General features: G+C 38.7%; 1 protein-coding gene across 1 annotated transcript; it reads left to right on the forward strand.

Moving 5' to 3' along the window:
* Positions 1–1,031: 1,031 nt before the first annotated feature.
* On the forward strand, positions 1,032–9,353 carry Serpina7 (serpin family A member 7). Its single transcript, XM_057760570.1, is given in 7 exon segments — positions 1,032–1,038; positions 5,733–6,205; positions 6,207–6,380; positions 7,334–7,411; positions 7,413–7,609; positions 8,283–8,430; positions 9,150–9,353. Coding segments are annotated over 7 exon segments (1,281 nt in total).
* The last annotated feature ends 2,210 nt before the right edge of the window (positions 9,354–11,563 follow it).

Below are 11,563 nucleotides of genomic sequence, written 5' to 3' on the forward strand. Positions count from 1 at the left end.
GGCCTTGACGTATTCCTTTATCACGTCTACCTTGAAGATGTAGGCATAAGGTGCCATCTATGAGCCTGAAAGCATTCTGTCATATGAAATTGTGATGGCTAATTTTTAGATGTCAACTTTACAAAATATATTATCACCTGGAAAAGGCTTTGGGTATGTCTGCAGTGGGGGGGATGTCTGGATTGAACTGGGAGATGTGATGAGGCCCAGTCCACCGTGAGCATCACCATTTCCTGAGTTTGGGTCTCACATGTGTAAGAGTGCAAAAAGTGAACTGAGTAATAAGCATATATGCATTCATTCCTGAGGCTCTCTACTGTAGGACTAGCTGCTTCAGGCTCCTCCCCTGATACCCCAGTAGTCATGGGAATAAACACTTTCTCCCTTCAAATTGATTTTGTCAGGATATATTTTATCATGTTAACAAGAAACAAAATTAGGGCAGATATTGAATCTTTCAGCCCTGTGAACATGGCTTTCTCATTCTTTAGGATGTTGAGAAATACGTTTCTGTTGTTTAAAAACAACTCAGTTTATGGTAAATTGTTCTGGAAGGCTGGATGAACCAATGTAGCCCTTTCATTTATATCTGGATGGTACTCATTCCTGCTCCATGGATTGGTTGCAATGCTGAGAAGTTAAGTACAATTAACATACTTTTTGTAAACATGAGTGGATATAGAAATAAAAGTAGAATAAATGTTTAATATTGATATAGGCATATACTGGTACTAGCACCCTAATTTTCTTCTTTTATTTCTACTCATTCTATATTCTTCTTTCCTTTAACATACACACCTTATATAATCACATTTCCTTATCTGCCTTATCTGGATGTATGACCCAACATTCATTTCTTCTCTGCATCTACACACAGAATGAGATGTATTATTTCTATTTGGGAGATCAAATATCAAGTAAAACCATGGGGAAATGTTTACACATGAAAGTAACTGGAGAAACAAACATTTACAAAATAAAACTTGAAAGATATTGTATGGCAATAAATTATGGCATTTATCAAAAATAATATGTGTAGTCGGGCGGTGGTGGCGCACGCCTTTAATCCCAGCACTCGGGAGGCAGAGGCAGGTGGATCTCTATGAGTTCGAGGTCAGCCTGGTCTACAAGAGCTAGTTCCAGGACAGGCTCCAAAGCCACAGAGAAACCCTGTCTCGAAAAATCAAAATAATAATAATAATAATAATAATAATATGTATAATGCTAGATCTGAGTGAATTCAATGGTATGCTAACACTTTTAAGAGAGTTCCTATTCACTCTGCTTAAGGACCCAGTTCTTGACTTGCCTTTGAGACTTAGTTAACAGGAAGAAAGCCACTTTGCTAATTTTACCATTTCATATCCATTATCTTCTCTACATCTATAGTGAGACCAGCTTAACACAAGGCTAAAATTATGCTAAGCATAGCTTTATAAAAGGGGTCAGGTTCATTTTGAAGGGAAAGTGTTTGGTGAAAGCAGAAGAGAAGTATGGGTTGGACATTTAAGTGAGATGAGAAACATATTTCTGCTGATAAAAATGGAGAGGAAAAATGGAGTTTCTGGATTCCCAGGATGTGTCAGCTTCTAGCCAGTCCTTTCATATGGGGATGATTTCAATGTGTCTCCTAAGGGTTTGTGTGTTGGAGGTTTGCTTGGTCTTCCTCATGTCAGTGTAGAGGCACTGGGAACTTTGCAAAGTGGGGTTAGTATTAGGCCATTGTTCATGGTCCTCAGGAGGGACTAAGTTAGTGCTTGGGGTCTTCTTGAATTAGTTATGTTTTCATTGGCTGCTTTTGTTTTATATACATATATATGCATATGCATATACATATATATGTATGCATCTATGTATTATGTGTGCATGTGTATATGTGTGTATATATATGTATGTGTATAATATAATGTGTGTGTCTGTCCCCACTGGTTCCCTTAAGTAAATTTTCACTAAAAGCCTGAACCTGTGTCATTGTCCAAACATGTCACCAGAGGGCACAGGTTTAAAATTTTCTTTCTTTTTCTTTTTTTCTCTTTTTTTTTTTCATTTAAAACTTTCTTTGTTTCTTCTTCAAGGGTTTACTGGAGCTAATAGCATCTGAGAACGCAGACAATATGTTGTTTTATTATCAGGGTTGAGTGTGAACTGAACAGGTAACCAAGAGACTCAAGCTTGACATGGCCTTTCTGTGTAACACATGTGCTAGTGACCATCCTATATATGAGATGTGACCTTACCTATTAAGTTTGGGCAGTGGTGCCATGAGTTCACAAAGGCCACTTTGATGGAGGATGAATATTCGGCATTCATCTTTGAAATCCCAGGACTGAATATGTTGTTTTGTATACAGTAAGACTTTACTATATTTGATTGAAAAGAAATAGCAGCATGTTATAGTCACATTCACTGTACTTACCTCCTTTGCAAAAATCCCCCCAGTGTCTTTCCAATGAACTTAAGTTAAAGTGTGTTCAACTTATCTTGGATTTCAAGTCCTTCAATAAACTATTATTTGAATTAACTTCAACTAGCCCCAATAACATTCACTATGCCCTTGATTAACATATCGATCCTTTTTTCCCACTAATGTAATGTAATATTTTTATTGATTGTTTGAGAATTTCACATGCACCCCACCACACTCACTTCCCATTCTCCCAGGTCTTCCCGTCCCCTTTGTAACCTCCTCCAAAAAAGAAATAAAAAGATAGGTCTAATTTGTGTTGCCCACATAGTCACTGGCGTATAGTCAAACTCCCAGTGGTCAGCACTTTAAAGAAAACTGAGTCTTTCTCCACCCCCATCCCTGCCAGAAGCCATCAATTGTGGAAAGCTACACTTGATCATCCTTATCACAATTTTAAGTGTTTTCTTCAATGGCTTGCTGTCTAGGCTGTTACTTTTTTGGGGGGGTGAAGTAGGGTGGGGATAGGGTTTGTCACAGGAGACTTATATGTCTTTCTCAACTGTGAGTCTGCAGTCATCAATATCACCACAAAAGCTTCCTTAAAAGATGCCTCCTTGCCCTTTTCAGTCAGCAGGAGCACACATCACGGGCATCCCCATGGCTGCTGGCATCGGCATGAGCCACTTGAACCTCAGCATGGTATCCAGTGGCATTTTAGACCACGGACATCAACACATGGCCCTCTGCTGCAGCACAGGCCATAGACATCAATAGGGCCTCCCTGGTAAAATGGGCCATGGACACCAGTATGGTCTCCAGTGGCAGCCTAGCCCATGGACATCAACATGAATTCACCAAAAGTAATGTGGATGTCGATGATCTGTGCTTCTAAATGAATACATTGATCATTAATGTAGTTCTTAAGGTAGCTGTTCGGGGAGTCAAGTGTTTTGTGTCATGTCCTTAGCTTGATCAAATAGCAGGAGGAGTTACTGTTACTACTATTACTTTAATTAGAAACTGACAGTCAAGGCTAAACTGAGGTTTCTTGATGAGATCTAATTACTTTGTTTCTACTTCTTCTTTGCTTTTGTTTTTGTTGTTTTGTTTTGTTTCTGTCTTCTGAGAAAGAATTTCTCTGTGTAACAGTTCTGGCTGTCCTGGAATTTGCTTTGTAGACCAGGCTGGTCTCAAACTCACAGAGATCCACCTCCCTCTGCCTCCCAAGTGCTGAGATTACAGATGTGTGCCACCACCACCCGGCTTTTACTGCTTGTTTGTATATTTCATATCAGGTAGGTGATATTTGTTCTTATCTTACATTCTTGGCCCCTTCTATACCATATTCTTCTGGAGTCCTTGGGTTAGGGGAGGGTGTAATGGACTTTAGTGATCACAAGACATGACTAGTTTACCTTTGAGCATTAAAATGTCTAGGATTTGAGAGCATTTTCTCCACCAATGCTTAAACCACCCTACAACACCCAATGAAAAGATTCACCAAGTCTCTGTCTGTACATATCTTTTTTCTCAGAAGTCTTCTTGTTATGGCACTATTTGGCAATGGCAGTAAGAACTGTTTTAAATGAGGGATGTATGTAGAAGTCAAAGAATTATATAAAGTTTTACCCTGAGTACAAACCTTATTTTTTAAGCTTTTGTTTTCATTTGGCCTTGGTTTTGTGCATCAGCTTTAGAAATGTCATCCCAGCATTCATGTCATGGTTAATTTGTCACTAAGAATGCTCTAGTTTTGCAATAGAGGGCATGTTATAAAGATGGGAAGGTATTGCTATGTGAGATATGCAAGCGGCTTCTTGGGCCTGTACTGTAAGTATTTTTGTCCTTGGGAACACTGAACATTCTAACAAGCCTGAGTTCCAAATAACTGAGTTTGAAGTTTGTCGGTTCAGGAGGCAAGGTCTTAGAGTGGAACCTGCTAGCTGACCCTCTGGTGAGCCTTGTCAACTTTGGTAGGAAGAGTACTCAGTGATAATGTGGAAATTTGCTCTAGAACTGGATGAAGGAAGGCTGGAGGAGGTAAGAGGCCCTCTATCGTGCTTGGAGCAGATAAATTCATTAAAGCCTTAAACTTAGGCATTGGCAACTGGCAGTAGAGATGGAGAGAAATGAAAAGTTTCGATAAGATAAGTATTCAGGTAGTATTCATTGGTCATCATTACCATTAGAAGTGGAGAATAAAATTGAAGCAAGCCCTTTTGATATGTGTCTGTCTATTAACAGGGGTGCAATATATTGGAATATAAGAATGAAAATGAAGAAGTGGTTTGGGGAGTTGAGAGAGAATAAGTTTACATTTGGAAACTGAGATTTCCCAGTGGAGGTTGAAGAATGAATGTACAAACAGGGTGTATATGTCCAGTAGCAGCTGGGTAGCTGAGTAACAATTCAGTAAGACAGTATGGGCTAGACAGACATTTTTCTATAGCAATTTAGTACCTAAGATGAGGCCACTCATGAAGAAAATTAAAGGCTTCAGAAGAGGTCCTATACTGCTTTCATAAATCTTTGTTCTAACCACTGGTGTATAAATATTTGTGACTCTATATCATGCTCCTTGTTTCTTTGTACTATTTCATACTTAGAAAACTCTCGGCCTTCCTCTCTAAATGTTACAAAATTCCATGCATACTTATAAGAACAAGATTATTAAGATCTGTTAGAAGTGAGAAAAGACTCTTTAGGTGGCACCAAAAGAAAAAAAGTCCCTAAAACAAGAATAGTATACTTCCATTTTCCTGTCATTTGAAAATACTCTTATGGCTCCCATATATTTCACAGGTGTATGAATTTTGACTTGCTATGTTGTGTATAACTCAATCAACTATTACCATTCAGTTCCAACTAGTTATTTCTTGTAGGAGCTGTTCTCATTTTATCGTATCACAAATGGTATCGTAAAATACACACATACACACAAACCAAAATTCTCATGTACATGTAACATAAACAGAAGGAGTGCTTGCTTTGTCTAATGGTTCTTCATTCAAATGACAAATGATTCAATTTCCATGAGTACAAATTAGTATCAATATTTTCACATGCTATTATCATATGTTAATGAATTTATGACATTATATTTCTGTCGCCTAGGCAAGTCATTTCTCCTACTCTCTTTCCCAAGTAGACATGTCACTGGTGTTTAGAAAAAAAAAAGGGAGACTATCACCTCTTGTTCCTCACTGAAGACATCTCCAAATACTTCCTTTAGTTTTATAAATCAAGATGAATGACTTTTATGTCTGTCTGAATCAGAAAGTGTTTCATCTAAGCTCCCCTAATTGTTATCTCACATGTTTTGTAGATCATCTCCATTCCAGAATGTCAGTGTTCCTCTATCTGTTTCTCTTGGACTACAAGGCTACAATCCATTGTACACAATATAACATCTCTGAAGGCAAAGTTACAATCTGCCATTTGTCCCAACAAAATGCCACTCTCTATAAGATGTCATCTATCAATGCTGACTTTGCATTCAGTCGATATTGTAGGTTCCCTGTGGAGAACCCAGACTGGAACATCATCTTTTCCCCTGGGAGCACATAAGCTGCTTTAGCCATGCTTTCTTTTGCATCTGTCTCTAACACTCAAACTCAGATTCTGGAGGTCTTGGGGTTTAACCTCACAGATACTCCAATAACGGAATTACATCAGGGCTTCCAACATTTGATCTGTTCTTTGAATTTCCCAAAGAATGAACTGGAATTTCAGATGGGAAATGCAGTTTTCATTGGGCAGCAGCTGAAACCACTGGCAAGGGTTTTGGATGATGTCAAGGACCCTTTATGAAACTGAAGTCTTTCCTACCGACTTCTCCAATGTTTCTGCAGTCCAGCAGGAGATCAACAGTTATGTGAAGAAGCAAACCAAAGGGAAAATTATAGACCTAATTCAAGACCTTAGACTGAACATTATCATGATTCTGGTGAACTATATTCATTTCAAACGTAAGGCATTAAACATTAATTTCCGGTCTAGTATTAAAATAGAGAAGTGTGTGTGGAGGATTATGGCTTCTTGTCACTGGCATCAATAGGTATTCTTCATACCAGAGTCATTATTCACTACGTATGTATTTATGCATTGTGTTGGATTATTGCAGGATGACACACAGCTCTTTATATGAGCCCAGAAAACTTCCAGGCAGATAACACTTTTAAAAATGTGGTTGACAATGTTATGACTGTTCTAATTAGGTTAAATAATTATAGTTTCTAAAACATTTAATGAGGTGGGAGAAGCCCATGTTCGGCAAGCCAACTGAATTTGTATTTAAGCACAATGTAGTCCCTACTTCCTGTGTAGATTTGGATATACTGCAAAAATCCCTTTTACGATATGTTAACTACTTACTATGTGCAATTATGCTATACATATCCAAATACCATGGATAATTTTCACTTCTACCCTTTCCAGCAAGGCTATCTAACCCTGAAGTTAGAGCTTAGAGTAAGTATCATGTGCCCTCCTTTCTGAAAGGGCTACACCCACATATTTCCTCTTGATTTTAGAGAACCTGTCTTTCATGTTTGGATGAGTGTTGTTTTTTTTGTATAAGCCACACACCTATATATGCTTAAAATGGCAGAATATTTTGTTATCTCTTTTCACCCATTTTTCTGGACACTCCTATACCTTTTCATGGAAGGAGATACTGTTTCTGATGGGTGTAGAAAGTTTAGTGTTTCTAGAAATAGACTACGAAGTTCAGCAGCATTGGAAAGAAACTCTGTTTTTGTCATGTGGTAGCTGGATTATTATGTCAGCTGACCTTGTTTCTCTGATGCTTACTGAGGCACTTGTAATCATTTGGAAAACTGGGTGACAGTAGACCGTCTTAATTATTAAATGAATGACTAATAGTTTCAAAGAAACATCTCTCCTCTTTCTTTGTTTTAAACCCAGTAGGCAAATCCTTTCCATGTATCTAAAACAGAAGAGAGTTCCAGCTTCTCAGTAGACAAGACCACCACAGTACAAGTGCCCCCCCCCCATGATGCACCACCTAGAACAATACTATCATTTTCTGGATGTAAAGCTGAATTGCACAGTACTCCAAATGGACTATAGTGAAAATGCCCTGGCACTTTCTGTCCTTCCAAAGGAGGGATACGTAGAGTGGGTGGAGGCAGCCTTGTCATCTAAGACATTGAAGAAGTGGAACTACTTACGGCAGAAAGGGTAAACAACTTAGAGGGTGTGATGACATATGGGTGAGCCTAACAGTGGAGATGGGGCTGAGTTCAGAAGAAACCTAGAGGCAGGAAAATGACCCAGGCGCACTTGTCAATGGTATGATGATATTTAGAGTAAGTCCAGTACAGTGTGATGAGACTTTTCTGGATACTTCCAGTGTTTCATCGAAGCATATTGTGAAAATGCCAAAGGAGAAATTTGTCAAATGATAAATTCCCATAATGCTCCCCAACGTGAGCATGTTACAGCGCTGATACCACATAAAGGGACCACATGAAGCTTTGGGATGGATAAGATTTGATATTACATGGAGTTGGCAGTCATTCTTAGTTAGAACGGCAAGACGGAAAATCATGAAGGTACCCATGCACTAAACTCTGATCTTCATTCCATCAGCCCCTGTCCTTGCTCAGTACCACAGAGACACATCTTTCTGTAATAAAGGCCCAGGAGACCATGTATTACACTCCAGCATTGTCCGCGTCAGAGTCAATTTCTACAACAATATCTTCTGTGTTTCTGGTGCCAAATTAGTAGTTCTCAATGTTCAGGGGAGTAGTAGAGTTGATTGAGAGAAAGAAAAAGAGATAGATATATCCTGGTGTGTTTTGTGATTAGTGTGATGATTGTCATGTCTCCCTCTCCTTATTCCACACAGATGGGTTGAGTTGTTTGTTCCAAAGTTTTCCATTTCTGTCACATATGACCTTGGAAGTACACTTCAGAAGATGGGCATGAGGGATGCCCTTGCTGAAAGTGCCGACTTTGCTGGAATTATGAGAGACAACGGTCTAAAACATTCCTGTGTAAGCTGATGGATTGTTTTTTTTCTTTTCTTTCAAGAGACAATTAATTCACCCACCTTGTTTAGTCAGTGAGAAATCTCATGTCTTTGGTGACAGTGTGATTCTGTTAGGTCAGTATCATATGAGAGTATTCTTGTTACTCAAAATAAATCATTTTAGAAGTTACTTCTGGGACTGGAGCAACGACTCTGCAGGTAAGCACACTGTTTGCCCTCCCAGAAGTCGCAGGTTAAATTTCCACTGCCAACATAACATGGAAGCTCAAAACTGTCTATGATTTGAGTCCCATGAAATATGACACCCTCTTTTCATCTCTGTAGGAACAAGGCACACATGTGATATATAAAAAAAAAACATACATGCAGGCCAGATACCCAAATACATAAATAGATGTAATTTCCATCCCTAACCCTCATGTACTAAGGTGACTCTAAGATGATGGAAAGCCTTAATGATCAGAAGCAACTCATGAGATGCAGTGCTAGAGGATGTTTGGAAGACACCAAAAAGGTACCTTCTAGAGATGAAAGGTGATGGAGAATGAGATGCTACCCAAACAAATAGTCCTAAAATCACAGAAATTAAGGAAACTTCTCAAAGTAATATTTATATTCAGGTACCTTCTACACAATGTATAGTATTTCTTTTTGTACATCTAACACACCCAAAGGCTGTTGCTACTTTTCAGGGGACCTTCAGTGTGAGTTCCTCTCCCATAGGCTTTTCACAACGCTGGGCTGCATATTGGAGAACAGAGAACCAAAGAAGTAGCTGCTCCTGAAGCTGTGTCTCTGGAACAGCCAGAAGTAGCTTCTCTTCATCCCATTATCCAATTTGACAGAACATTCTTATTGATGGTTTTGGAGAAAAGGACCAGAAGCATTCTCTTTTTAGGGAAAGTCATTAACCCAGCTAATGAGTAATTGCAGAAAAGGCTATTGAGTGTGTATATTATATAATGGGAAATAAATATTTAACATAGCTTGATATACTTGCTATGGGCTTGGACTTTATATCTTTTGTGCAAGGGATAAAAGGAATCATTCCACCTCCTTTTCCACAATGTTCCCTGACTCAGGTATAGGGTTGTGTTCTAAATGTATCTGTTTAGGTTGGGTACCGCAATTCACTTATTCTCTGCATATTGATCACATGTGGATTTCTGTGATAGTCTCTATATTTGCTAACAGTAGCTTCTGTGATGAGGAGACAGAGCTACACTTACTTGTATGTACAAGGACATGTATTATAGTAGAGTTAGAAGTTATAGTGGTTTGAGGGAAACAGTAGCAGTAGGTTCCTAGGGTCTATGACCTCTCTAGTAAGGTCTGCAGTTACATAGTGTCTTATAGATATGATAGTGATGCTACACCCATGAAACCTCAACAGTATGGCTGCCTAACATATCTGCTTAATGACAACAATGATCAGGTATGCCAACATGGATGGGGGAACTTTCACAAGACCTCACTCCTAGACGAAGGGCTACAGTCAATGGCTATTGGGAAAAGGACTATCAGTTTCCTCCAAGGGTGAGCCTCTTGATATGTTATCTGATACCAAGCAATTAGCACTAAACATGTCTATATTAGCAATGCTAAATGGAGATTCAGTAGTGTGTGTGGTATTAGTTACCTTTCTCTTGATATGATGAAATACCATAGCCAAAAAACAACTTTTAAAAGAATTTATTTTGGCTTATGGTTCCAGAAGAGATCTCACAATGGCAAGGAAGATAGAGCAGCAGGTAACCAGAGTGGGAAAGCTACTGATCACATTTCATCAAGTAGGAAGCTGAGAGAGCAAACTGGGAAGTTGGAAGAAGATATAAACTTTCAAACCCTTCCCCTAACAATGTACTTCCTCTAGCAAGGCTCTGCATCCTAAAAGTTCCATACTCTTAGCCCTAAACATGCCACTAACCAAGATCCAAGTGTTTAAATGTGTGAGACTATGAGGGACATTTCACATTTGGACCACGACAATCTACTCTGTGGTCCTCAAAGGTTTGTTGCCATATCATAATTCTAAATACATTTAGTTCCGCTTTAAATGCCTCCATTGTCTTTCTGTCTCAACACCTTTTAAAAGTCCAGTCTCTTCTGAGACTTAAGGTAATGTCTTAATTGTGACTTGGAAACTCTGTAACTTTGTCTGCTACATTGTTTTTTTTTGTTTGTTTGTTTGTTTGTTTGTTTGTTTTTTTTTTTTGGTTTTTTTTGAGACAGGGTTTCTCTGTGGTTTTGGAGCCTGTCCTGGAACTAGCTCTTGTAGACCGATGGCTCGGTACCTCCAGCTTTGCTATTTGTAAAGTACACCCCTCTCTTGGTATACAATGAATATGCAGCTCTTCTTGGCAGGTGTCTCATGTTTCTAGCATCTCCAATGTATAGGGATCTTTAATAAAATGCAGGCTTCACTTTCAAAGCTTAATGCAATGGCCTCTCAGAGCCTTCTTGTAGCAACTCAAGCACTTCCATGTATTGACTGACCTCAGTGGCTCCCTCAAACAGCGAAGGAAGAATCTACATTCTGGTGCATTTATGACCCAAAGCATGTACAACATGGAATACACTGTTAAATTTGGCTGCCATTTTAGGATGGACCTTTGCCCCTTTCTACCACATTAGCTAACAGATTTTGTATGTTGAAACAATTGCTTTCTAGAACCAAGCAACCCCTCAGGCTTTCTACTTTCACAGTTAAAAGTGTATCATCATTCACATTGTTCCCTTTCAGAAGAGGTGACTTTTCCTTAACATGTACATTTTAGGCAGGATATCCCTTGACTGGAACATTAAACCTACCAGTATTTTTTTCTCTTTAAACTTTATTATTTATTTATTTATATCCTATTTACTCTTTTTTTCTTAAGTTTAGACATGCATAGAGTTGTTAGCAATAATCACACCACAGACTCAATGTTACATTGTCTTGAAAATTCCTCTCAGCATTAAGGTCATGCAGGGTCCTACTAGAAAAGCTTATTATACTCTGCTTAGAAAATTTAACCACTTTTCTTATCCAAACTTCTAGAATCCCTCACACTCCTCTATAAAACAACATGGTCAACATGATGGTTAATTTTGGTTGTCACCTTGACATACCTTGGAAGAAGGAACCTTAGTTGAAG

This window comes from Chionomys nivalis, chromosome X (genome assembly GCF_950005125.1).
Source record: "Chionomys nivalis chromosome X, mChiNiv1.1, whole genome shotgun sequence".
Lineage (NCBI taxonomy): Eukaryota > Metazoa > Chordata > Mammalia > Rodentia > Cricetidae > Chionomys > Chionomys nivalis.